At 35.4% G+C, this 26,519-nt stretch overlaps 1 protein-coding gene across 49 annotated transcripts in view; it reads right to left on the minus strand.

The window, feature by feature from the left end:
- Positions 1-26,519, minus strand: part of LOC105476014 (regulating synaptic membrane exocytosis 2) — a 763,868-nt gene that overhangs the window by 276,854 nt on the left and 460,495 nt on the right. For 47 of the 49 annotated variants that reach the window (XM_024791003.2, XM_011731614.3, XM_024790996.2 and 44 more), the window contains 2 exons: positions 23,685-23,753; positions 11,165-11,321 (listed from right to left, as the gene is read on the minus strand). In XM_024791003.2, coding sequence (XP_024646771.1) covers positions 11,165-11,321; positions 23,685-23,753 — 226 coding nt within the window. Of the gene's footprint in view, positions 1-11,164; positions 11,322-23,684; positions 23,754-26,519 lie in introns of those variants that run through there. The other 2 variants (XM_071067464.1, XM_071067463.1) reach the window with 1 other exon arrangement.

Raw genomic sequence — 26,519 nt, forward strand, 5'->3', positions numbered from 1 at the left:
GCGTATACATTGCAGAATGGCTAAGTCAAACTATTTAACATTTGCACTACCTCAAATATTTATTCTTTTGTGTGAGAACACTTTACTCTCTCAGAAATTTTCAAATATATATTAACTATAGTTGTCATTATATACAGTAGATCTCTTAAACTTATTCCTCTTGTCTAAGTGAAATTTTGAGTCTTTTGACCTATATCTCCCCAATCCTCTCACCCCACCAGGCTCTTTTCTCTGTTTCAGAGACTGCAACTTTTTAGATTCTACATATAAATTAGATCATCTGGTATTTGTTTTCTATACCTGGCTTATTTCACCTAACATAATGGCCTCTAGGTTCAACTATGTTGTCAGAAATGACAGAATTTTCTTCTTTTTAAAAGTTGAATAGTATTTCATTGTGTATATTAACATTTTTATTACCTGTATATCTGTTGATGACAGTTTCATTCTGTATCAATTCTGTTGTGGATAATGTTGCAATGATCATGGGAGTGCAGATATCTTTTTTAATATTAATTTTTTAACTGTGAGTACATAATAGGTGTATGTATTTATGGAGTACAGGAGATATATTGATAAGGGCACAAAATACCTAATAATTCCAACATAGAAAATGGGAAATCCATCCCTTCAAGCATTTATATTTTGTGTTACACAGAATCCAATTATACTCTTCTTTTTTTCTTTTTTCTTTTCTTTTTTTTTTTTTGAGACAGAGTCTTGCTTTGTTGCCCAGGCTGGAGTGCAGTGGTGCAATCCTGGCTCACTGCAACCTCCACCTCCCAGATTCAAGCGATTTTCCTGCCTCAGCCTTCCAAGTAGGTGGGACTATAGGCGTGCACCACCACGCTCGGCTAATTTTTGTATTTTTAGTAGAGATGGGGTTTCACCATATTGGCCAGGCTGGTCTCGAACTCCTGACCTCATGAACCATCTGCCTTGGCCTTCCAAAGTGCTGGGATTACAGGTGTAAGCCACCGTGCCTGGCCCCAATTATACTCTTTTAGTTATTTTTAAATGTACAATTGAATTATTTTGACTATAGTTGCCTTGTTGTGCTATCGAATACTAGGTTCTATTTATTATTTCCATTCTTTGTACCCATTAACCATCGCCACATCCCCTTTACCCCCGCTACCCATCCTAGCCTCTGGTAATCATCCTACTAGTCTCTATCTCCATATGTTAAATTGTTTTGATTTTTATATCCCACAAATAAGTGACAACATGCAATGTTTGTGTTTCTGTGCCTGGCTTATTTCACTTGACATAACGACCTCCAGTTCCATCCATGTTGTTACAAATGACAGGATCTCATTTCTTTCTGGCTGAATAGTACTCCATCAGGTACAAATACATTTTCTGTATCCATTAATCTGCTGATGGACATGTAGGTTGCTCCCAGATCTTGGCTATTGTGAACAGTACTTCAACAAACATAACAGTGCAAATATCTCTTTGATATACTGATTTCCCTTCTTTTGGGTATATACCAAGGAGTGGGATAGTGGATCATATAGTAGCTCTATTTTTAGTTTTTTGAGGAACCTCCAAACCGTTCTCCATAGTGGTTGTACTAATTTACATTCCAACCAATAGTGTACAAGGGTTCCCTTTTCTTCACATACTCGCCAGCATTTGTTATTGTTTTAGGATATAAGCCATTTTGACTGGGGTGAGATAACATGTCATTGTAGTTTTGATCTGCATTTCTCTGATGATCAGTGATGTTGAGAATCTTCTGATATGCCTGGTTGCTATTTGTATGTCTTCTTTTGAGAAATCTCTATTAAAATCTTTTACCCACTTTTTAACTGGCTTATTGGAATTTTTTTCCTATAGAGTTGTTTGAGTTCCTAATACTTTCTGGCTATGAATCCCTTTTCAGATGGATAGCTTCTTTGCAAATATTTCCTCCCATTCTGTAGGTTGTGTCTTCATTTTGTTATTTCCTTTGCTGTACAGAAGCTTTTTAACTTGATACGATCCCTTTTGTCTACTTTTTTTTTTTTTGAGACAGTGTCTCACTCGTCGCCCAGGCTGGAATGCAGTGGCATGATCTCTGCTCACTGCAAGCTCTGCCTCCCAGGTTCATGCCATTCTCCTGCCTCAGCCTCCCAAGTAGCTGGGACTGCAGGCGCCCGCCACCACGCCCGGCTAATTTCTTTTTTTTTTAAGTAGAGACGGGGTTTCACCATGTCAGCCATGATGGTCTCGATCTCCTGACCTCGTGATCCGCCTGCCTCGGCCTCCCAAAATGCTACGATTACAGGCGTGAGCCACTGTACCCTTTTGTCTACTTTTGCTTTGTTTGCCTGTGTGTGGGGTATTACTCTAGAAATTGTTGCCAAGATGAATGTCCCAGAGAGTTTCTTGAATGTTTTCTTGTAGTAGTTTCATAGTTTGAGGTATTAGATTTAGGTCTTTAATCCATTTTAATTTGATTTTTGTATATGGCAAGAGATAGGGGTCAAGTTTCATTATTATTCATATAGATATCCAGTTTTCCCAGCATCATTTATTGAAGAGACTTTCTTTCTCTAATGTATGCTCTTGGCACGTTTGTCAAAAATGAGTTCACTGTAGGTGTATGGATTTGCTTCTGGGTTCTCTATTGTGTTCCACTGGTCTATATGTCTGTTTTTATGGCAGTATCATGCTTTTTCAGTTACTATAGCTCTGTAGCATAATTTGAAGAAAGGTAATGTGATTCCTTCAGTTTTGTTCTTTTTGCTCAGAATAGTTTTGGCTATTCTGGGTCTTCTGCGGCTCCACATGAATTTTAGAATTATTTCTCCAATTTCTGTGAAGAATGCCATTGGTATTCTGATAAGGATTGCACTGAATCTGTAGATTGCTTTGGGTAGTATAGAAAGTTTAACATCATTGATTATACTAATCCATGAATGTGGAATATCTTTCTATTTTTGTGTGTGTCATCTTCAATTTCCTGCACCAATGTTTTAGTTTTCATTGTAGAGATCTTTCATTTCTTTTGTTAAGTCAATTTCTAGGTATTTAATTTTATTTGTGATTGTTATAAATGGAATTACTTTCTTGATTTCTTTTTCAGATTGTTCACTGTTGCCATATAGAAATGCTACTGATTTATGTTGATCTTGTATCCTGAAACTTTACTGAATTTATCAGTTCAAATAGTTTTTGGTGGAGTCTTTAGGTTTTTCCAAATATAAGATCATGTCATCTGCAAGCAAGAATAACCTGACTTCTAACTTTCCAATTTAGATGCCCTTTATTTATTTCTCTTGTCTGATTGCACTAGCTAGGACTTCCAGTATTATGTTGAATAAGAGTGGTATTCATTCATATTCACGGCATCCTTGTTGTGTTCCAGATCTTAGAGGAAAGGCTTTCAGTTTGTCCGCATTCAGTATGATACTAGCTGTGAGTCTGTTGTATATGGCTTTTATCATGTTGAGGTATGTTCTTTGTATCCTCAGTTTTTTGAGGGTTTTTATCTTGAAGGGATATTGAATTTTATCAAAAGTTTTTTCAGCATCAATTAAAATAATCATATGGTTTTAGTACTTCATTCTGATGATATATCACATTAATTGGCTTGTATATGTTGAATCATCCTTGCATCCCAGGGATAAATTTTACTTGGTCATGATGAATGACCTTTTTAATGTATTGTTGAATTTGGTTTCCTAGTTTTTTGTTTTGTTTTGTTTTGTTTTTCCAGGATTTCTGCATTAATATTCATTAGAGATATTGGCCTATAGTTTTTTTTTTTTTAAATGTATCTTGTCTGCTTTTGGTATCAAAGTAATAATGGCCTTGTAGAATGAGTTTGGAAGTATTTCCTCCTTCTTTATTTTTTGAAATAGTTTGAGTAGATTTGGTGTTGGTTCTTCTTTAAATGTTTGTTAGAATTTAGCACTGAAGCCATTGGGTTCAGGTTTTTCTTTACTGGGAGACTGTTCATTATGGCTTTGATCTTGTTATTTGTTATTGATCTGTTTAGCTACTGGATGTCTTCGTGGCTCAATCTAGTAAGTGTCTAGGAGTTTATGCATTTCCTCTATATTTTCCAATTTATTGGCATATAGTTGCTCACAGCAGCCACTAATTATCCTTTGAATTTCTGTGGTATCAGTTGTAATGTGTTCTCTTCATCTCTGATTTTGTTTATTTGGGTCTTCTCTCTTTTTTCCTCTGTTAGTCTGGCTAAAGGTTATCAATTTTGTTTATCTTTTAAAAAAACCTGTTTCATTTATCTTTTGTATTGTTTTCTATCCATCTTAAAGTCAATAACTCTTAGATTTGCTCTTTTGAGTCTATTTTCTAGATCTTGTAGGTGTGCTTCACTGTTTTTTATTTTTCTTTTGTTTGCTCTTTGCATTTTCAAATGGCCTCTTGAAGGTCACTAATTCTTTCCTCTGCTTGATCTATTCTGCTCTTAAGTGACATTGATGCATTCTTCAGTATTTCAATTGCATTTTTCAACACCAGAATATCTTTTGATTATTTTTAAATATTTCAATCTCTTTGTTAAATTTACCATAGAATTCAGAATTCCTTCTCTGTGTTATATAGAATTTCATTGAGTTTCCTCAAAACAGCAATTTTGAATTTTCTATCTGAAAGGTCATATCTGTTTCTCAAGTATTGGTCCCTGGTGCTTTATTTAGTTTCTTTGGTGAAGTCATATTTTCCCGGATGATCCTGATGCTTATAGATGGTCTTTGGTGTCTTGGCATTGAAGAGTTAGGTATCTATTGCAGTCTTGGCTTGTTATGCCCATCCTTCTTGGGAAGGTTTTCCAGGTATTCAAAGGGACTTGGGCCGCAAACCCAATAATGCTGTTTTTTGCAGACTCATAGAGGTACCACTTTGGTGGTCTTTGATAAGATCCAGAATAATTCTCTGGATCTCCGGAGACTCTTATTCTTTTCCCTTATTTTCTCCCAGACAAATGGAGTCTCTTTCTCTCTCTCTGCTGAGCTGCCTGGAAGTGGGGTTGTGGTGATGCAAACACCTCTGTGGTTACCACCACTGGTTCTGCACAGGGTCAGACCTGAAGCCAGAACAGCATTGGGGCTTGCCCAAGGCCCACTGTAACCACTACTTAGCTACTATTGCCTATGTTTACTCAAGGTCCTAGGGCTCTACAATCACCACATGGCAAAGCCATCCAGGTTTGGGTCCTTCTCTTCAAGGTGGTAAGTTCCCCTAGGCCCTGAGCAGATCCACAGGTGCTATCTGGGAGCTATGGATTGGAGTCAAACACCTTAGAAATTTGCCTGATGTTCTATTCTACTGTGGCTAAGCTGGCTCTCAAACCACAACATAAAGTCCTTTCTGCTCTTCCCTCCCCTTTCCACAGGCAGAAGAGCCTCTCCCTGTGGGATCTACCACCACTGGCCCACAAGGGAGTTCTGTCAGGCCACTGCAATGTTCACTGAAAGCCCAAGGTTTCTTCTGTCAGTTTGTGGTGAATGCTGCCAGGCCTGTGACTCACCTCTCAGGGAAATAGGCTCCCCTCTGGCCCAGGGCAGGTACAGAAATGCTAAGCTTATACTAACTTTGTACTCAGGGACTCCATGAGCCTGTTGCTCTAACCCACTGTGGCTGAGCTGACATCTAAGGTGCAAGACAAAGTCATGTTAGTTTTCCCTCTGTTTTTCTCAAACAGAAGCAGTCTTTCATCATAGCCACCACAGGTGGGAATGTGCTGAGTCACCCGTGAAGCCTGCACATCTCAGAGCCCAATGCCCACAGCATAGTTTCTGGGTATCACTGCTGGTTATTCAGTGCCCAGGGGGCCTTTATTCAGCAGGTGATTAATCCTGCAGGACTGGGTCCTTCCCTTCAAGGCAGCAACTTCCTTTTGGCCTGTGTTTGTCTAGAAATATGCCAGAGCTAGGGCCTGGAATGGGGGCTTCATGACTCCGCCTAGTTCCCTCTCCTACTGTGGCTGAGCTGGTATCCAAGATGCAAGACAAAGCCCTCTTTACTCTTTCCTCTCCTCCCCTTAAACAGAAGGAAGGAGACACTTTAATTGCTGTGAGTTGCACTGCCTGGGGTTGGAGGAGGAGTGGTACAAGCACTCCTTTAGCCATGCCATCTGGTATCTCCTTAGGTCATGTGCCACCCTAGTCCTCTGGCTCTGAGCCCAGCCCAGCACTAGGTGCTGCCCAGGAGTTGTAGTCTTTGTGTCCTTTCCAGTTTACCTAGGTCTCCAGAGCACTTTGTCCCACTGTGGCATGGCTTGCTAAGAAACTTAAGTTCTGACTGATGGAATGGGTGATTCCTCTCCGGCTAAATCTGGTCCAAATGCTTCCTCCATATCCAGGCACTGGCCGAGCCCAGCACAGCTTTGCTCTCTGCTATGACATAGCAACACTGAGTTCAATGTAAAGTTCCCCAGTCACTGCGCTCTTCCTCTCCCAAATGCACAGACTCTCCATGTTGAACAACTGTTGGTGGGGGATAGGAGAAGGATGGCATTGGTGATTCAAGACTGTCTCTCCAACCCTCCTCAATGTCACTTCCAATCATATGAAGTAAAAACCAGGTACTGTGTGTCCTCACCTGATTTTTGGGTCTTGTGATAGTGCTTTTCAGTGTACAGATAGCTGGTAAAATTTGGTATTCCTGTGAAGATATGAATGATGTAGGTATTCCACCATCTTGCTTTGTCCCCTCACAGGTATCTTTTTGACATACTGATTTCATATCCTTTGATACTTGGTAGTGGAACTACTGAATCATATGATAGTTCCATTTTAATTTCTGGCGGGTACCTCTATACTGTTTTCATTAAATAATGACTGTATTAGTTTACATTGCAATCAATAGTGTACCAGGGTTCCCTTTTCTCCACGTCCTTGCCATCTCATATTATTTTTTGCCTTTTGATAAGAGCCATTCTAACAGTTGTGAGGTAATATCCTATTTCATCATTTTGAAGCATTCCTATTTTTTGATAAATATCCTTTAAGATAAAAATTTCCTAAATACTGCTTGTGTCCCACAAATGCTTGCATCATTTTCATTTGTCATTCAATCCTAATATTTCCTAATATCTCAATTATTTCACTTATAATCAAAAGTTATTTCACAGTATTTTAGCTAAATTCTAGGAATTTAAAAACTATCTTTGCAAAATTGCTTTATAAGTTTATTGAATAATATTCAGAGAAAATGATTTATCTGGGATTTATTGAGGTTTACTTTTTAACGAGTTTCTGTTACCAGTTATTTTTGTAAAGTTATGTTGTGTTAAAAATAATTTATATTCTTTGCTTTAATGGTATGTAATTTTATATTGAGATACACAAAAAGATACATATACAAAATATAGCATAGTTGAGTCACATAATAAATTTGACATTATTCAAACCTTCTAAGTCATTGCTAATTTTTTTGGGGGGGGCCTGATTATTGATTTCCATTAGGGATATGTTAAAACTTCCAACTAAAATTGTTTATTTCTTTCTTTCTATAACCCTGCCAGTTGTTGCTTCTTATCTTTAGAAGCTCTTTATATGTTAAGGAACAAATTTGTCCATGATCATTATACCCAGGTATTTTTATTAGTTTTTATAATGCCTCAGGGCAAATTTGAAAAAGTACTGCTTCTTTACAGAAATGGCCTTATGAGCATACAATTGAGCAAAATTCTAGCTACAGTTTGGCCCTTTCTTGGCTTTTGGTCCAGTCTTTGTGCAAAGTACAGACTGTCTAATTCAAAGTGGTAGTAATGGTTATATATTTTGAATTCAGTAATTTTTCCTAGAACATATATTTCTTTGTCCTTTATGACACTTTTGATATTGCATTCATTTTTTTCTTCTGATTGAAATTGGGATCTTATTTTCATTTTAGTTGATATATAGTTATTATATTTTTTCATGCCTTTGTTTTCATATTCTCTGTGTTCTTTTGGAATGATAAGGTTACTTGTATTTTAAAAATGTTACTTCTCTCTATAATTTATCAATGATGCCTTTTTTTAAGCTAACATTTTTGCCCTAGATTGTCTAGTTACACAGTTCTGTTTCATAATGGAATAAACACTTTGTTTGAACTCCTGTTATGATGGGTTTTCTATCATATGAAACATAATCTGATCTAAAACAGTAGATATTTAAAAAGATAGATATTCCTATCTTCTATTGGACTGTTCAACTGTTCTTTACCTGATAAAATAAAGTGTGATATAATATGAAACACATTTGGTCTTTGTCTTGAGTTCCTAAAACCATTAGAATTTCTTAAGTGATAGAGTGTCTTTTGTTACTGATCCCCTCTGATAACTTCTGAGTTTATGCTAATGATTACTAAGGGTGGGTCCCCTGGATATCCTCTTGATGGGACCAGTCTACAGAGAGACCAAGTGATTACAGGGCTGGAACTTTCAGCCCCACCTACTGACCTACAGAAAGAGGGTTGAGGGCTGGAGATTAAACTCTATAGAAACTTTTGAACAAGATTTGATGAGCTTCCATGTTGCCCAAATCTCATCCTACGCATTTCTTCATCTGCATTTTAACAAATGTCTTTTATAATAAACTGGTAAACATAATTAAAGTGTTTAACTGAGTTCTGTGAGCTGTCCAAGCAAATTATCAAATTAAGGAGAGGGGCTATGGAAACTCCAATTTACAACTGGATAGGTCACAATCTGGGACTTGCAATTGGCATTTGAAGTAGGGGACAGTCTTGTGGGACTGAGCCTTTAACCCTTTAACATGTGAAATCTGATACAATTTCCAGATTATAGTGTCAGAACTGAACTGAATTATAGGATACTTAGGTGCTATCTGCTGGCAAGTTGCTTGGTGTGGGAAAAAATCCCCACAAATCTGGTCACAAATGTGTTCTGTGTTGAGTAGAGTGTACAAAGAACAAAAACGTTGTTGTTTTTCCTCGTACACAGGCATTCTTTTATTTTCCTAGAGGAGGGTAGGGTTCAGTTTATTAAAGTTACAAATTTTTCCGGCGGGCGTGGTGGCTCACGCCTGTAATCCCAGCACTTTGGGAGGCCGAGGCGGGCGGATCACAAGGTCAGGAGATCGAGACCACGGTGAAACCCCGTCTCTACTAAAAATACAAAAAAAAAATTAGCCGGGCGCGGTTGTGGGCGCCTGTAGTCCCAGCTACTCGGGAGGCTGAGGCAGGAGAATGGCGTGAACCCGGGAGGCGGAGCTTGCAGTGAGCCGAGATCGCGCCACTGCACTCCAGCCTGGGCGACAGAGCAAGACTCCATCTCAAAAAAAAAAAATAAAAATAAAAAAATAAAGTTACAAATTTAAAACTAGTTCTCAAACTTTAAATTTCAGATTACACATGTTATTATATTGATAAGTGTACCACAGTTAAGTACTTTTAAAAAATGTTTAATAATTTTGGTCCCATTTATAAACTTTGTTAATTCAACATCTTCAAACATTTTAAACCATGTTTGTCAACTTAATATATCAGATATTCTTTTTAATTTCTGCAATTGTCTAAGTTACATAAATCTTATTTTAGTGGCTTATATCCTTCAAACATAATAAATCTAAAGCTCTCTTAGACATTCCAATATTCTGTATAAAATTAAGACTGAATTAAAATTCTTAGTCAAATACTCAATTATTTATTTAAAATAGGATGTATAAGTGTGTCATTCTAACTGGTCAAAATTTCTTAAACATTCCAAGTATGTACAATGTAAATTATGCACATATGTCTTGTTAGCTTCACCTATTATTTCCATGATTCTTATTCCATTAAGCTTGTCTGTACTTAACCGGGTTAATCAGAGATTTCTAGTAAGCTTAAGACTGCTAGCTGCAGATTTTCTGAGCCATTCGTCCCACTGCACATGCTTTTAAAAATTACTATTCTCACCTGTAAACCCAGCACTTTGGGAGGCCAAAGCAGGCAGATCACCAGGTCAGGAGATCAAGACCATCCTGGCCAACATTGTGAAACCCCATCTCTATTAAAATACAAAAAATTAGCCGGGCATGGTGGTGTGGGCCTGTAATCCCAGCTACTCGGGAGGCTGAGGAAGGGGACTCGCTTGAACCCAGGAGGCAGAGGTTGCAGTGAGCCAAGGTTGCAACACTGTACTCCAGCCTGGCGACAGAGCAAGACTCTGTCTCAAAAAAAAAAAAAAAAAAAAAAAAGAAAGAAAAAAATTATTATTCTGATATTTGTTACTAATTTTAAACATCAGTCAAATTTTCATTTTTTCCTATATATTAAATTACCAATTATCTATATCATTCATGAGTATAATTAGTTGGTTCTACCTAGATATACTCATATCAATATGTGATTGAAAACTGGTTCTTCTGAGTTATTTTGAACTCTTAAAATAAAATAACATATAGGTAGTCTAAAATTACAAAATAAGTCATATTTCATTTTACTCTCGTTATGCAGGTTATTGTATAGCATCTTGTTTTTCCTTGAATAGCATTTTGTTTTTCCTTAAATAAATAAAACCATCTTGTTTTTCCTTAAATTCTTTTTCCACAAGAATCTCTTATCTTTAGAGATTATTAATGATATGTGATAAATAGGTCTATAATGCCATTGTGATGGTTCATATTAGGTGTCAACTTGAACGGAATGCAAGATGCCTAGGCTGGTAAAGTATCGTTTCTAGGTGTGTCTGTAAGGATGTTGCCAGAGGAGACTGACATTTGAATATGTGGACTGGGAGAGGGAGACCCACCCAATCCACCATCCAGTCAGCTGCCAATGCAGCTAGAACAAAGCAGGTGAAGAAGGTGGGATAACCTTGCTTGCTAAGTTTTCTGGCTTCTTTCTTTTTCCTGTACTGGTTAACTCCTTTCACTCCTCCTGCCCTTGGATACTCAACTCCAGGTTCTTTGGCCTTTGGACTCTGGAGCTTGCACCGGTGGCTTGCTGGTGGCTCTCAGGCCTTTGACCACAGACTGAAGGCTGCACTGTCGGCTTCCCTGGTTTTAAGGCTTTCAAAATGGACTCACACTCAGACTGAGCCACTACTGGCTTCTCCCTTCCCCAGCTTGCAGAAGTCCTATGGTGGGACTTTGTCTTATAATCACATGAGCCAATTCTCCCTAATAACTCCCTTTCATATATACATATATCCTATTAGTTTTGTCCCTCTGAGTAATACAGCCACCCTACAAATAAAATGAGTAGTCTATCTTACCTTTGTGGAGGAGGGACACTGGGTGACCATGATCTAGTCCTTCCTATAACATCTACTCGATGAGGAGACCCTGATGGTGAACAATGGTTTGATGACATTACTTGTTCTGGCACTGACAATGTTGAGCTTTGAAGATCTCGACCATCATGTCGATAATCTAAAGGTATAAAATTAATAAATATTATAGTTATATATATACACTAAGTCCTTTGTGTCTTTTGTACTTTACTCAAAAACAAAATGTTGGTGAAGTTGAAAGACTTCTAATATATTAAATATAAAGTATAAAGAATAAACCATAATATTATGACAAAACATTTTATGAATACATAAATTAAAAAGGAATGACAGATATCCAAATATTTAGATAGTTACTATATCTAAGGCATTGTGCTGGGTAAAGCTTTTATATAAACTTAGAGTAAAATTTTATATACAGTTAACTATCTCCAATAAAAGATTCAAATTTATTCTAAAAATATTTTCATCTCTTCAATGACCTAGAAAAGCTTCAAATAATTCTTAACAATTATTATTTAAAATTATTAAGCTCATAAAAAACTCCTAAACATTAAGATCATTTCTTTAAGTGATAAAAGTTTTAGAAAACACCCTGAATACCATTTGTAGTACATGTGTAAATGGTTTTTGCTTTTTTTTTTTTTTTAATGAGATGGAGGTCTCACTATGTTGCTTAGGCTAGCCTCAAACGACCCTTCCACCTCAGCCTCCCAAGTAGCTGGAACTACAGGCCTATGCCACTGCACCTGGCTACCATTTTTCTTACAGTATATGACAGGGCTGATATACAGTAGAAGTCTGAGAATAAAAATACGACAAATCAGAGGAAAGTAACAGCCCAATGATCTGACACATTTACACAAAGAATATTAGAAGAGATACTACCTAAAAGAGTATTAGAAAGCAATTGGTATGTGGACAGATGGAAGGAAAGTAGAAGGACTTCTAAGTTGGTAGAAAAACAACAGTTCAATGTGGGGCAGCAGTATGGAAATGAGCAGGAAAAGTAAGTTTGACTCAAGTTGTAGATATCTAAAACATCATGAGGTTGGTAATGGAAAGAGCCTGAACATTTCTGAGCAGGAAGTAATATTATCACCACCACCACCATTACCTTCATCATACTCTTTGTGGCTATTATTAATTGACGTTTTACTATGTGCTAGGAACTCTGCTATGCACTTTAAAAAAGTGTTCTGTTACAACATTTGTTTCAGAAATAACTCAGAAACAACTGTTCATATGTGGTATTTCCTATCCTGATAGTGTTTTACACTATTATCTCACATTAGATTCCCTAGAAACAAAGATTCACATGCACATAGATAAGTGAAGTAGTGTCCTCAGGAAAAAGGAGAAGAGCAGAATAGGGTAAGAAAAAAGGGAAGAAACTAAGCAATGATGTATTCTCAGTCTGATCCAATTGTATGCTCTGAAACATGAACAATTGCCCAGGGTTGGTCTGACTTTGAGGTAAGAGGCCTGGATTTTTGTACTCCTGTGCTAGCCACTTACTGGCTAAAGACTGCCAGTGGAGAGTCGGCAAGGTGTTTAACCTTATGGATGAGGTGGTTTCCATTTGACCAGGCAATTCTCCAGAGAGAGGGACAGCTATGAGTTGTTAACAACCAACACTCTCTGTAACTGGATGAGTAAATGAGCTGGTAAAGGGGATATGGGTGGAACATCAACAGTGTCCACTACAACTTCCAAATAATTGCAGCTGAATGTAAAGTACACTAACACAGCGGGATGCAGCAAACCAGAAAAATACAGAACTGCACACAATGCCCATTCATCCCAAGAATCTCATGTTCCTCCTCTTGGCTCTTTGGTCACAAACTCTGTCTTAGATATATGTACTGAGTGAGTCTTTACTGGTGTTTGTGGATCGTCCCCTTGAGTTCATAACTTTGCAGATTTATCCTTCTTTCCATCTAGATACACTCCTTCCATCTAGATACTTTCATTTTATTTTAGACTCCTATTATATAGTAAATATTTTTATTGCTTAAAATTTAACATGACTTTTTAATTGTGTTATTTTAATTTTTACTCTTCAGTTTTCAAAGCTGCATGAGTTTTGAACGGTCTTTCTTAACCTTTTTTTTCCAGAGCTCTGCTGTTTTTAGTCCATGATTTTGCACAGCACAAGGTTTTCCCAGGAACACATATACTATATAATAGAAAACAACTCTGCCAAGAAGATATTACCTCCATTTTCATTTGAGAAAACAGAGGTAAAAAAAATCTAAATTAAGTGTCAAATACCAGGGTTGAGACTTAAAAGAAGATATTTCTGACTCCAGTGCTCTCACTGTCTCCCAATAGTACATTCTGCTCTGATGATGGAAGTAATACTTTAGGAAGATGAAGCTGATATCAGTATACAATTCATACTGAAGGTTAGAGAAATTGCAACAAGATTAATTGTTCTTATAAAACTTAGAACAGTATTGTCCAATAGAACTCTAAAATGATGGAATGCTCTTCTATCAGTGCTATCCAATTTGGTAGCCACTAGACTACACATGACTATTGAGCATTTGAAATCTGGATGGTATAATGAGAATCTAAAATTTAAACATGTTTCTTTTAAATTCATTTAAATAACCACATACAGCTAGTGGCTATATATACACTACATATTTAGTAAAATAGAACAAGAAAAAGGAAAATCAAAATGCCAGAAGAGGAGGGCATTTTGTAATTTTATATAGGGTGGTTAGACTAGATAACACAAATTGAGAAGGTGACATTTCAGAAAGAATTGAATGAGATGTTTTTCCAAGCTGATAAACACAGAGAGAAGGGTTCCAAGACAAGTGAAAAGGCCCCAAGGTAGCAGTGCATCTCACATGTTCACAGAACAGCAAAGAGGATAGGGTGCTTGGAGTGGAGCAAGTGATGTAGAGCAGATATTGGAGACATTCGGAGGGAAGGGGGAAGATTATGTAGAGGCTTGTACATTATTGCAAACATTTTGGCATTTAATCTGAGTGATTTTAACCCATTAGCGGGTTTTAAGCAGAAATTGTGCATGTTTTAACTTTTGCTTAAGGCTAGACAAGGTAGTAAATCATACATGCAATAACAGCAGCTTGAACTAGGATAATAATGGAGATTATGGAAGTGGATGTATTTTGAAGGCATAGCAATAAAGACAATTTTGTGAAAGATTTGAGAGACATGAGAGAAAGAGAAGAGACAAGAACAAATCTAAAATTCTGACTCAAGGAGAAGAATGAAGTTACCAAATGACATGGTTTGGTGGAAAGGATCAAAAGTTTAGTTTTGGACATGTTAAGCTGGAGATATCTACTACATTTCCAAGTGAAGATGTCAGGTGGGCAGTAAACTATAAAAATTTAAAGAAAAAATAAGTAGAATTGACTGGAGATGTACATTTGGGAGTTTTAGCATATAGATAACTATTTAAAGGCATGGACTTTAAACAGACTTGAGATCACTATAAGAAGGAGTAAGATAGAGAAAAGATCCAAGAATAGAGTTCAGGCCAGGCCAATATGAATCAATTACATTTTGTGACTAGATAAAAAAGCAAAAAAAGGGCAACAATTAAGAAAGAAAGAAAGAATTACATACTAAAAGGCAAAAAACACAATTTGGGTAAAAAGAGCAAGTGTCAGAATCAGATACAGCAGGAATGCTGGATTTATAAGACTGAGAATTTAAAACCACTATGATTAATATATGAAGGGCTCTAATAAGCAAAGTCGACAGCTTGTAGGAACAGATGAGCAATGCAAGCAGAAAGATAGAAATTCTAAGATCTAAAAAGAAATGCCAGAGATAAAAGAAATACCTGTAATAGAAACGAAGAATGCCTTTGATGGGCTTATTAGTAGACTGAACACAGCTGAGAAAAGAATCGCTGAACTTGAGGATATGTCAATAAAAACTTCAAAAACTGAAAAGCAAAGAGAATAAGGACTGAAAAATAACAGAAAAGAATATTCAAGAATTGTGGAACAACTACACAAGGTATAACATATTTGTAATGAGAATACCAGATAGAGAAGAAAGAGAGAAAGAAACAGAAGATTTGAAAGAATAATGATTGAAATTTTCCCAAATTAATGTCAGGAACCAAGCCACAGACCACAGATCTAGGGAGCTCAGAGAACATCAAGCAGGACAAATGCAAAATAATAACGACAGGGAGAAAAAAGAAAAAGAAAAACTATTGAAAGAAGACAGAGGAAAAGAAAAAAACACTCCTCTATAGAAGAACAAAGATAAGAATTACAAATGATTTTTCTAGAGAAGCTACGCAAGTAAGAAGATAGTGGAGTGAAATATTTAAAGGTTTGGGAGAAAAAAACCACCAACCTAGAATCCTATGACCTGTGAAATTATCCTTCAAAAGTGAAGGAGAAAGAGACTTTCACAGACAAACAAAAATTTGGAATTTGTTGCCAGTAGAACAATATTACAAGAAATATTAAACTGATTTTTTTTTAGAGAGAAGGAAAAAGACATAGGTCAGAATTTCAAAGCTACATATAGAAAGAAAGAACACTGAAGAAGGAATAAATGAAGGTAAAATTGAAAACTTTTATTTTTCTTATTCTTAATTTATCTAACAGATAAGAATTTATTCAAAGTAATAATAGCAACAATGTATTCAATTATGTATGCTTAAATTTAAGTCAAATGAAAGACAGCAATGATACAAGAAGTGGGAGGAAGAAATTGGGATTTTCTAAGTATATGATACTAACACTACCTATGAAGAATTATTTGAAAGCAGACTTGTATTAATTGTAAATGGATACTACAAACTCTAGAATGCCTACCCAAAAAAAGGTAAGGAAAAGAAGTCTAACTGATATGCCAAGGAAGGAAAGACAACAGAATCATATGAAATCCTCAATTAAAAAAAAAAAACACTGAAAAAGAATAGAAGACAAAAATAAACAAAAAGGTTAACAAAAACAGTAGATATTAATCCAACTATATCAATAATCATTTTAAATGTCACTCCCTTAAATGCACTAACTAAAAGAGACTGTCAGAGTCAATTAAAAAAAGAGGCTCAACTATATAAGAAACCCACTTTAAATGAAAACAATCATATAAATTAAATGAATGGAAAAAAAAGTACTATGGTAATACTAATCAAAAGAAGTCAGGAGTAGGCAGGGCATGATAATCCCAGCACTTTGGGAGGCTGAGGTGGGCAGATCACCTAAGGTCAGGAGTTTGAGACCAGCCTGGCCAACATGGTGAAACCCTGTCTCTACTAAAAATACAAAAATTAGCCAGATGTGGTGGCACATGCCTGTCGTCTCAGCTACTCAGGAGGCTGAGATGGGAGAATTGCTTGAACCCAGGAGGTGGAGTCTGCCGTGTGCTGAGATTGTGCCACTGCATTCCAGCCTGGGGCCTAAGCGACAGAGCCAGAGCCAGACTCTGTTTAAAAAAAAAAAAAAAAAAAAAAAAAAAAAAGCAGGAGTAGGAAGAAAGCAGAAGTAGGTACACTAATTTTAGACAAAGCTGACATGACAGCAAAAAACGTTATCAGGGATAAAGAAGGACATTCCATAAAGATAAAGGAGCCAATTCTTCAAGAAGACATAACAATTTGTAATGTGTATACCTCTAACAAGAAGAGTATCAAAATATGGCAGGCAAAAACTGATAGAAGTACATAGAGAAATAGAAGAATCCACCATTATAGTTGGAGATTACCACACCCCTCTGTCAGAAATGAACACATCCGCTTGAGCCTGATATGCAGAGGTTGCAGTAAGCCAAGATTGCACCACTGCATTCCAGTCTGGGTGATAGAGCCAGACCCTGTCTCAAAAAGCAAAACAAACAGGCCGGACATGGTGGCTCATGCCTGTAATCCCAGCACCGTGGGAGGCTGAGGCTGGTGAATTACGTCAGGTCAGGAGTTCGAGACCCGCCTGACCAAAATGGAGAAATCCTATGTCTACTAAAAATACAAAAAAAAAATTAGCCAGGCATGGTGGCGCATGCCTGTAATCCCAGCTACTTGGGAGGCTGAGGCAGGAGAATCACTTGAACCTGGGAGGCGGAGGTTGCAGTGAGCTGAGATCGCACTGTTGCACTCCAGCCTGGACAACAAGAGTGAAACTCTATCTCAAAACAAACAAACAAACAAACAAACAAAAAACAGATCAAGCAGGCAGAAAATCAGTAAGAAGATAAGTGAACTCAAAACACAATCAACTGGATATAATCAACATTTATGGACTACTTCATCAAAAATTAGCAGCATATACATTCTTCTCAAGTTCACCTGGAACATTCACTAAAATAGAGCATATTCTGGGTCATAAAACACACCTTAGCAAATTAATTTTTAAAACATACAATGCTGCTCTGAGTCCACAATGACAATAAATTAGAAAGCAGTAACAGAAAGATAACTGCAAAATCCCCAAGTATGTGCATATTAAATAATATACTTCTAAATAACACATGGGTCAAGAAAGAAATCTCAAGAGAAATTTAAAAATATCTTTAAATAAATAAAAATGAAAACAATTTATCAAAATTTGTGGGATGCAGTGAAAGCAGTACTTAGAAGAAAATTTATAGTACTGAATGTATATATATATTAGAAAAAAAGGAATACCTAAAATCAATAATCTAAATTTCTATCTCAGGTATATAGAAAAAGAGGAGCAAATTAAATGCAAAGTAAGCAGTTAGAAAATAAAGAGTAGAATTAGGGTCAATAAAATTGAAAACAGAAAATCAATAGAGAAAATCAACAAAACCAAAATCTGGTTCTTTGAAAAGATTAATAGAATAAATTAGCCTCTAGCCATGCTAATTAAGAGAAAGAGGATATAAAAATTACTAATATCAGAAATGAAAAAGGGGACATCACTACAGATCCCATGGACATTAAAAGGATAATAAAGGAATATTATGAAAACTCTATGCCCACAAATTTGATAATGTAGATGAAACTAGACCAATTCCTTGAAAGACACAGTTATGTCAAACTCAAACAAAAATAGACAACCTGAACAGACCTACATCTATTAAATAAAATGAATCAATAATTAATATCCTTCTAAAATGGAAAGCAACAAAGTCCAGATGGGTTCACTGGTGAATTCTACCAAACATTTAAGAAAGAAATTATTCCATTTTTTTCCAATCTCTTTCAGAGAACAGAACCAGAGAGACTACTCTCTTAACTCATTTTATAAGGCCAGTATTACCTCAATATCAAAACCAGACAAAGACATTAAAAGAAAAGAACATATCTCTCATGAACATCAATGCAAAAATTATCAATTATAATGTTAGCACACTGAATCCAACAATGTATAAAAAGAATTATACACAATAAGTGGGATTAATCTTGGAAACCAAAGCTGGTTCCACATTCAAAAATCAATTAATGTAATCCACCACATCAACAGGCTATTAAAAAAAAAATCACATGACTATATCAACAGATGGAGAAGAGACAATTTGACAAAATCTAACATCCTGAATTTACTAAAAACTCTCAGTACACTAGGAATATGGGGGATCTTCTTCAAGTGGATGTAGAATATCTACAAAAAAACCCTACAGCTAACATCATATTTACCAGTAAAAAAAAAAAACCTCAAAACTTTCCCACTGAGATCAGAAACAAGGTAAGTATGTCCACTCTCACCACTTGTATTCAACACTGTACTGGAAGTACTTTGATAATTCAATAAGAAAGAAAAGAAAATACATGCATACAGATTAGGGAGAAAGAAATAAAACTCTTTTTGTGATGCCATCATTGTCAATGTAAAAACACAAAAGAATTGAAACAAATAGACAAAAACCTCCAGGAACTAATAAGTGATTATAGAAATGTTGTAGGATATAAGGTTAATATTCCAAAGTCAATAACTTTCCTATATATGAGCAAGGAACAAGTGAAATTAAAAATGCAACACCATTTACATTAGCAGTCCCCAACAATGAAATACTTAGGTATAATCTGACAAAATATATATGAGATCTACATGAGAAAAATAACAAAACTCTGATGAATGAAATAAAAAAGAACTAAATAAATAGATATTCCATATAAAGAAATACTCAATATTGTCAAGATGTCCAATCTTCCCAACTTGACCTACAGATTCAAAGCAATCTCAGTCAAAATCTCAGCATATCAGTTTGTGGAGTCTAATAACCAGATTCCAGAGTTCATATGGAGAAGCAAAAGACAGAAGATTCAACACAGTATTGAAGGAGAAGAACAAAGTTGGAGAATTGACACTGATTTTTCAATAATTACAATGAAATTACAGTAATCAAGTCACTGTGGTACTGATTGGTCAACGAATAGACAAATAAATCAATGGAACATATAGACAGCCTAGAAATAAGCTGATATAAATATATTGAACTGATCTCTGACAACATAAAAGCAAAGGCAATACAATGGAGCAATGATGGTCTTTTCAACAAATGGTGCTGGAACAATTGGATGTCAACATGCAAAAAAGGGAACCTAGACATAGACATTACACTCTTCAAAAATTTAATTCAAAATGCATCATATATGTAAATATAAAATGCAAAATAATAAAACTCCTAGAAAGTAACATAGGAGAAAACATAAATAACCTTGGGTATTGTGATAAATTTTTAGATATAATAGTGTAGGCATGATTGATGAAAGAAACGATTAATAACCTGAATTTCACTGAAATTAAAACTACTCTGCAAAAGACAATGTCAAGAGAATTCCTGCTTTACAGAAGAGAGAAAATATTTGTAAAAGACACATTTTATAAAGGACTGTTGTCCAAAATATACAGAGAACTCTTAAAACTCAACAACAAGAAAACAACCCAATAAAAAAAAAAAAAATGAGCCAAAGACCTGAACAGACACCTCACTGAAGAAATTAAATAGATGGCAAATAAGCATATGAAAAGATGTTTAACCTCATATGTCATCAGAGAAATGCAAACAAAAACAATGAGATACCACTATACACCCACTGGAATGGTCAGAACACTGACAACACCAAATGCTGGCAAGATGTGGAACAACAGGAACTCTTATTCATTGCTGGTGGGAAAGCAAAATGGTACAGATGTTTTGGAAGTTTCTTACAAAACTATACTCTTACCATATGATCCAGCAATTGTGCTGGTTGGCATTTGCGAAAAGGAGTTGAAAAGTTATGTCCACACAAAAACCTGCACACAGATGTTTATAGCAGCTTTATTTATAATTGCCAAAAATTGGAAGCAACCAAGATGCCCTTCAGTAGATGAATCAATGAACAAACTGTGGTATATCCAGACAATGGAATATTATTCAGCACTAAAAATAAATGAGCTATCAAACCATGAAAAGACAAAGCATATTACTAAGTGAAAGATGCCTGTCTAAAAGGCTACAAACTGTATGATTCCAACTATGTGACATTCTGGAAAAGGCAAAACTATGGAGACAGTAAGAAGATCAATAATTGCCAGGGGTTAGGAGAAAGGGAAAGATGAATTTTTAAGGCAGTGAAAATATTCTGCATGATAACATAATGATGGATACATGTCATTATCCATTTGTCCAAACTCAATGAATGTTTGACACCAAGAGTGAGCCCCAGTGTAAACTATGGATCATGGGTGATTATGATGTGTCAAAGTAGGTTCATCAGTTGTAACAAACATACCAGTTTGGTGGAGGAGGTTGATAATGGGAGAGGGTATGAATGTATTCGGGTAGGAAGACATATGGGAAATCTGTATACTTTCCTCTCAATTTTGCTATAAACCTAATGCTGCCCTAAAATTTAAAAAAGCACATGGAAAATATTACTTCTGACATAGTTAGTATTTGAGACATCTGCCTTGCAAGCTTAGAAAAACCGAATAAGTTAGTTGAAACAGTTCCTACTTAAGAACAGTTTTGATAGCTCAGGTTTATTATGAATGATTGTAACTGATACTCTGACCTTATTCAATGTGCAATTGGAAAGAAATCTCTGCATATAAGCAACAAACTATCAATAGATTTTGCTGGTTTATTGACTCATACTATGTGTTTAAATATTATTAAGAGAGGTGGGCATGTGCATTTTGTACATGTATATACTGCATTTCACATCTGAGTTGCTTTACCCGGAAAATATATTATTTATTTTATCTGGTGGCCCTTACATTATTTGATAAGCTATTGATTAAAGCATTTATTCTCTATTAAAACTAGTTTCAATATTGGAGCTGTAAAATGAAAAGGCCATAAAGAAGAAATGTAAGAAAAATATTTAACAGAACGAATATATGTTTAAGTCTTGGTTATCATAAGTCTTACGTAAATGTAATTTCTACAGCATTTACTAAAGTGATGGGTTATGAAAAAAAAAACTACATATACCATAATTTCAGAAACTACAATACCATCATACTAATTTTTGAGTACTAAAGGTATTGTTAAAGTGTAGTATATCCAAAATTTAGCTGGGCTTAGAAAAAAATAAAGGGACTAGTTAGTAGTAGTTAGTACACACAATAGGTAAGGTACCCTAGTTAGTAACCCTAGTTAGTACACAAACTAGGTAGTGTGCACCTGTAGTCCCAGCTACTGGTGAGGCTGAGGTGAGAGGGTCAAATGAGCCTGGGGAAATTGAGGATACAGTGAGCTGTGATCGCCCTACTGCACTCCAGCCTGGGCAACAGAGTGAGACCCTGTCTGAAAAATCAATCAATCAATCAATAAAAAATAAAGTGTAGTATATCATGAAAAATCTATTTCTCAAAATCACACTGGATTTCAAAATAGCAAAATTTAGGATATTTCATGGCAGTCTTTTCAGGCTCATTAAATGATTCACCAGACAGTTTCTGACTGGAAAAATAATAGTAACAATAATGTCAAGACAGGAAAGAATGTTTTTCATATTGAGAGACTTAATGAATCCAGAGTAAGCACTTTGAGTTAGGGAGGGTTTCTAAACACAATTCTGTAGTACCAAAAAATTATTCCAGAAACTATTAACACAAATAAATGAAAAATAAACAATTTTTTCAAAAGATACAACTCCTTTTATAGAAAGGAAAAACTTAAAATGATCATATTAAATAAAGAAATATTTCTGTTATCTTGAAAACAGAAAATAAAAGGATAGAAACATCCAAAAACGGCATCAAGATGAACGATCTGAATGGAAATCATTTGGATGAAGAAAACCTGATGGACTAGATATTTACAAAAGATAAGAAATGGAATAGTCAAATAACAAAGGAATAGAATACAAATAGGAAAAAAATTTAATGATCTCCAAGAAAGCGATCATGAGAAATATTTCTCAAAACTACTTTATGAGTTTTAACTCTTCTAAACCATAATACATGAAAAGAATTTTTGTAGTCTTATACTGTTCACCCTTAGTACAACGAAAGGGAAAAAATAGTCATTGAGTTTTTAAAAAGTGGTACACTGATAAAGGCATGCTAACTGACTCAACAAAAATAGGCAAAAAAAATTATCAATCACTAATGCAACTGTGGCATGTCTAACATATATTTTCTTTAGAGTAAAATTAGTCATAATTATGAAATCTATTAGGTTATTTAACTTCAAAAGAAATAGAATACTTTTCTTTTTACAATAAGCATATTACATGTAAACATTGTCATCAGAACTTGCAGAAAAGATATATACTTACCTAAAATAGTAAATCATTGGATAAATTTCTAACTTTAAAATGAGGCAAATATGTTAAACTACAATACTATAATTTCAAAATGTAGCTGTACGTGATACTTAATATACAAACAATTTTAAAGTTTCAAAAACTCTGATTTAAATATTTGACATATTTAGGTATGGTGGTTACATAAAAAAGATTTCATCTTTTTTCCACCATATTAGTGCAGTATAAAAAAGTCTGAATTATGCAAGAACTCTTCCAATTTATTGCAAAATCCTTATTATTGTCTTAAAATATAAAATTTATTGAGATCTACTTATCTGGCATCTTTCAAGACTATTCAGTCTAATTGGTACAGGTGTTCCAGCAATTGGGATTTCTCAGGGGTTTAAGTTGTCATAGGTTGCCATAGGCTGTTTTGGAGGGTGAGGAGGTGAGTTGTTTATTTCTCTTTTACTTATTTACTTTTATGGTAAATGATGATGAATTGTACTCCAGTTTTTTTTTTTGAGACGGAGTCTCGCTCTGTCGCCCAGGCTGGAGTGCAGTGGCCGGATCTCAGCTCACTGCAAGCTCCGCCTCCCGGGTTTACGCCATTCTCCTGCCTCAGCCTTCCGAGTAGCTGGGACTACAGGCGCCCGCCACCTCACTGGGCTAGTCTTTTGTATTTTTTTAGTAGAGACGGGGTTTCACCCTGTTAGCCAGGATGGTCTCGATCTCCTGACCTCGTGATCCTCCCGTCTTGGCCTCCCAAAGTGCTGGGATTACAGGCTTGAGCCACCACGCCCAGCCTCCAGTTTTAATACTATAAAATAATTTTAAAATTCTTACCTGATACTACACCAATTCCATCATCACAGTCATAGTCAGAGACTTCACTATCACTTATTCTCTTTGACCCTATGAAGTAAACAACAGCAATAATTAAAAATTGTGATTATTTAAGGAAGAAAATTCCCCAAACACCTGAAACACAAATGAAAATATTCTGAATGAATCAGTTAATAACAAAAAATATGTACAGAAGAAAAGTCATTATGAGCTTATTGTCATTTATTTTCATATACATTTCATGATGTGAGGATATGGGTAATGAGGAGTTAACAATTTATATAATTATTATTCTGGAAATATATAAGATAAAGTTCCTAAATGATTTAAAGCTTAAAATAACATTAAATACTAAATAATATGTGTAAGTTATCCAACACTGATAAAATCTATTAGAAAATAGATAAGTTAATTTTAGATGCTTATGGATAAAGACACTTAAGATCAGATAAATTTCAAAACACAGTGTGTTATATTCCAATGCATTAATGCGTCTTTTTCTAATATGCATGACCAATACATTGACTATGGTCAATTCCTTATTTTTCATGCTCATGCAGAGAAAGTATAATTCAGAAAGCAAACTCACTTAAGACATCTTAAATATCCTTTTAAAAAAAACTATGTAGTTTAGCTATTTCTCTATTGCTTTGAAAAGACAATAAGAAAAAAGTCATCCACAATACTAATACATAAAAATTGTGAATTTTGGTATGTTTTCTATGAAAAAAACTAGGAAAGGCACTCATAGTGATTACAATTCAAGAGCACCATGTTTGTGTTTTTCCTCACAAAACAAATCTATAGCAAAATTTTTAAATGTGAATCTTACTATGGCAAAAATAGCATCAAACTAAATCAACCAGAGCTTTGAGGGCTAAAGCAGATTGACTACACGCTTAAATATGAAATTATTGCATATAAAAACAAACGTGGTTATTTGTTTTTAAATTTTTTTCACCTCCATGTGTTTCAGGAACAGACACACCCTACACAACAGAATTCTTTATTAAAGCATTTTTCCCTTCCTTGGTATCAGAAAACATTTAATGAATGAAGACAGTGTTGCTATTTCAAAAAGATATTGTCTATTTTCTTACAGTATACATTATTTTTTACATGGAAATCGGTTTTATCAGAAAATAAGTGCTTTCATGTATGGTTTATAAAACACTGAGAACTCACATTGCATGAGGTGTCTAAGGCAGATATCATTAAAATGTCCCAGAATTACCCTCAAGTATTTACAACCTACTCTTGGAGGCACCCGATAAATTTTTTTCATTTGTTTATTTTACTACCTGTGCTTTGCCAGCAGGGAAAGTCTCTATTGCCAGAAACTGAAGTTCTCATTTTCTCCTCATAATGGTGAGGAAGAAGACACCTATCTTTTTTATCATATGGCCCTACTGAATGAACTCTTTCTATTATTTTCATTCCAAATGCTTATGTTCATAAAGCTTTAGACATGATCAAATCTGAAGCTTTTATAGCCCCAATAGATATTAAACTAGAATTACCTGACAACATCGCAACAGACTGGGCACAAAAGCATTTAGAGAATTCAGACATACATTCGAAAAAGACTTGGGACAGAAGGGGTATCACATGAATGGGCTATTGAGGAGAACTTAAGGAGAACTGCTACCCAGCTTGTCTGTAAATGGGCAAGGATAGGGTAATGATTAGTTTACTATGTCAGGTGCACTCCAGAACAGAAAGATTACAAGTTTTCGGTATTTGTAAAAAATCAGATAAAACATGACAACAGAAAATGATGTTTATTTTATCAGCCTTTGTAAGCTGTACCATGTGTGGGTACGTGGGTGAAGTGGCATATTTGGTTTGTAAATGCTGCCTCCTTCAAAATTGTATTGATTCCTTTCTAGATTGAGATTTTATCTGTTTGATCTTAACCCTATATAAGTTAAACATATTCCAATTCAGTTCCCTCTAATTGTCTCATCTTCTGTCATTCTGACGAAAACAGGTTATTAAGTTCAGTATTTTCTTTTAAAATTAGTGGGTGTTTTTTTTTTTTTTTTTTTTTTTTGAGATGGAGTTTTGCTGTTGTTGCCCAGGCTGGAGTGCAATGGCATTATCTTGGCTCACGGCAACTTCTGCCTGTGGAGTTCAAGTGATTCTCTGGCCTCAGCCTCCCGAGTAGCTGGGATTACAGGCACCCAGCACTACGCCTGGCTAATTTTGTATTTTTAGTAGAAACGGGGTTTCACCATGGTAGTCGGGCTGGTCTCAAACTCCTGACCTCAAGTGATCCACCTGCCTTGGCCTCCCAAAGTGCTGGAATTACAGGTGTGAGTCACTGCAGCTGGCCAAAATTAGTGTTTTTAGTGTCCTATATATAATTCTTGCTTTATAAGCAAAGAGAGAGTCTCCCATATTTTCTTCTGAAAATTTAAAAATTTTGCTTTTTGCATTTACATCCTCATCTGTCTTGAACTGAGTTGGTGTATAGTATGAGATATAAATGCAATTTCACTTTTTCCATATGGCTAACCCATATCTCAGTATTATTTATTTAATATTTCCACCTTTCCCAAATAATCTGTGATGTCACCTCTGTCATCAATTAATGTATTTTATCTGCAAGAATGTAATGCAATTCAAATCAAAGTCCCTATAGGATGATCTGTATTCTAATTTTTTGCCCCTTGTACAGGTTGTCTATCCACAAATCAATAACTCATTGTGTTTGTTACTACAATGTTACATATTGAAGCAAATACATCCACCTTATTATTTTCATCTTGGATCATGCCCCTTTACTCTTTCATATAAATTTTAGATTCAAGTTATCATCTTGAACAAAAACAT

The sequence above is a fragment of the Macaca nemestrina genome, chromosome 8, assembly GCF_043159975.1.
Source record: "Macaca nemestrina isolate mMacNem1 chromosome 8, mMacNem.hap1, whole genome shotgun sequence".
NCBI lineage: Eukaryota > Metazoa > Chordata > Mammalia > Primates > Cercopithecidae > Macaca > Macaca nemestrina.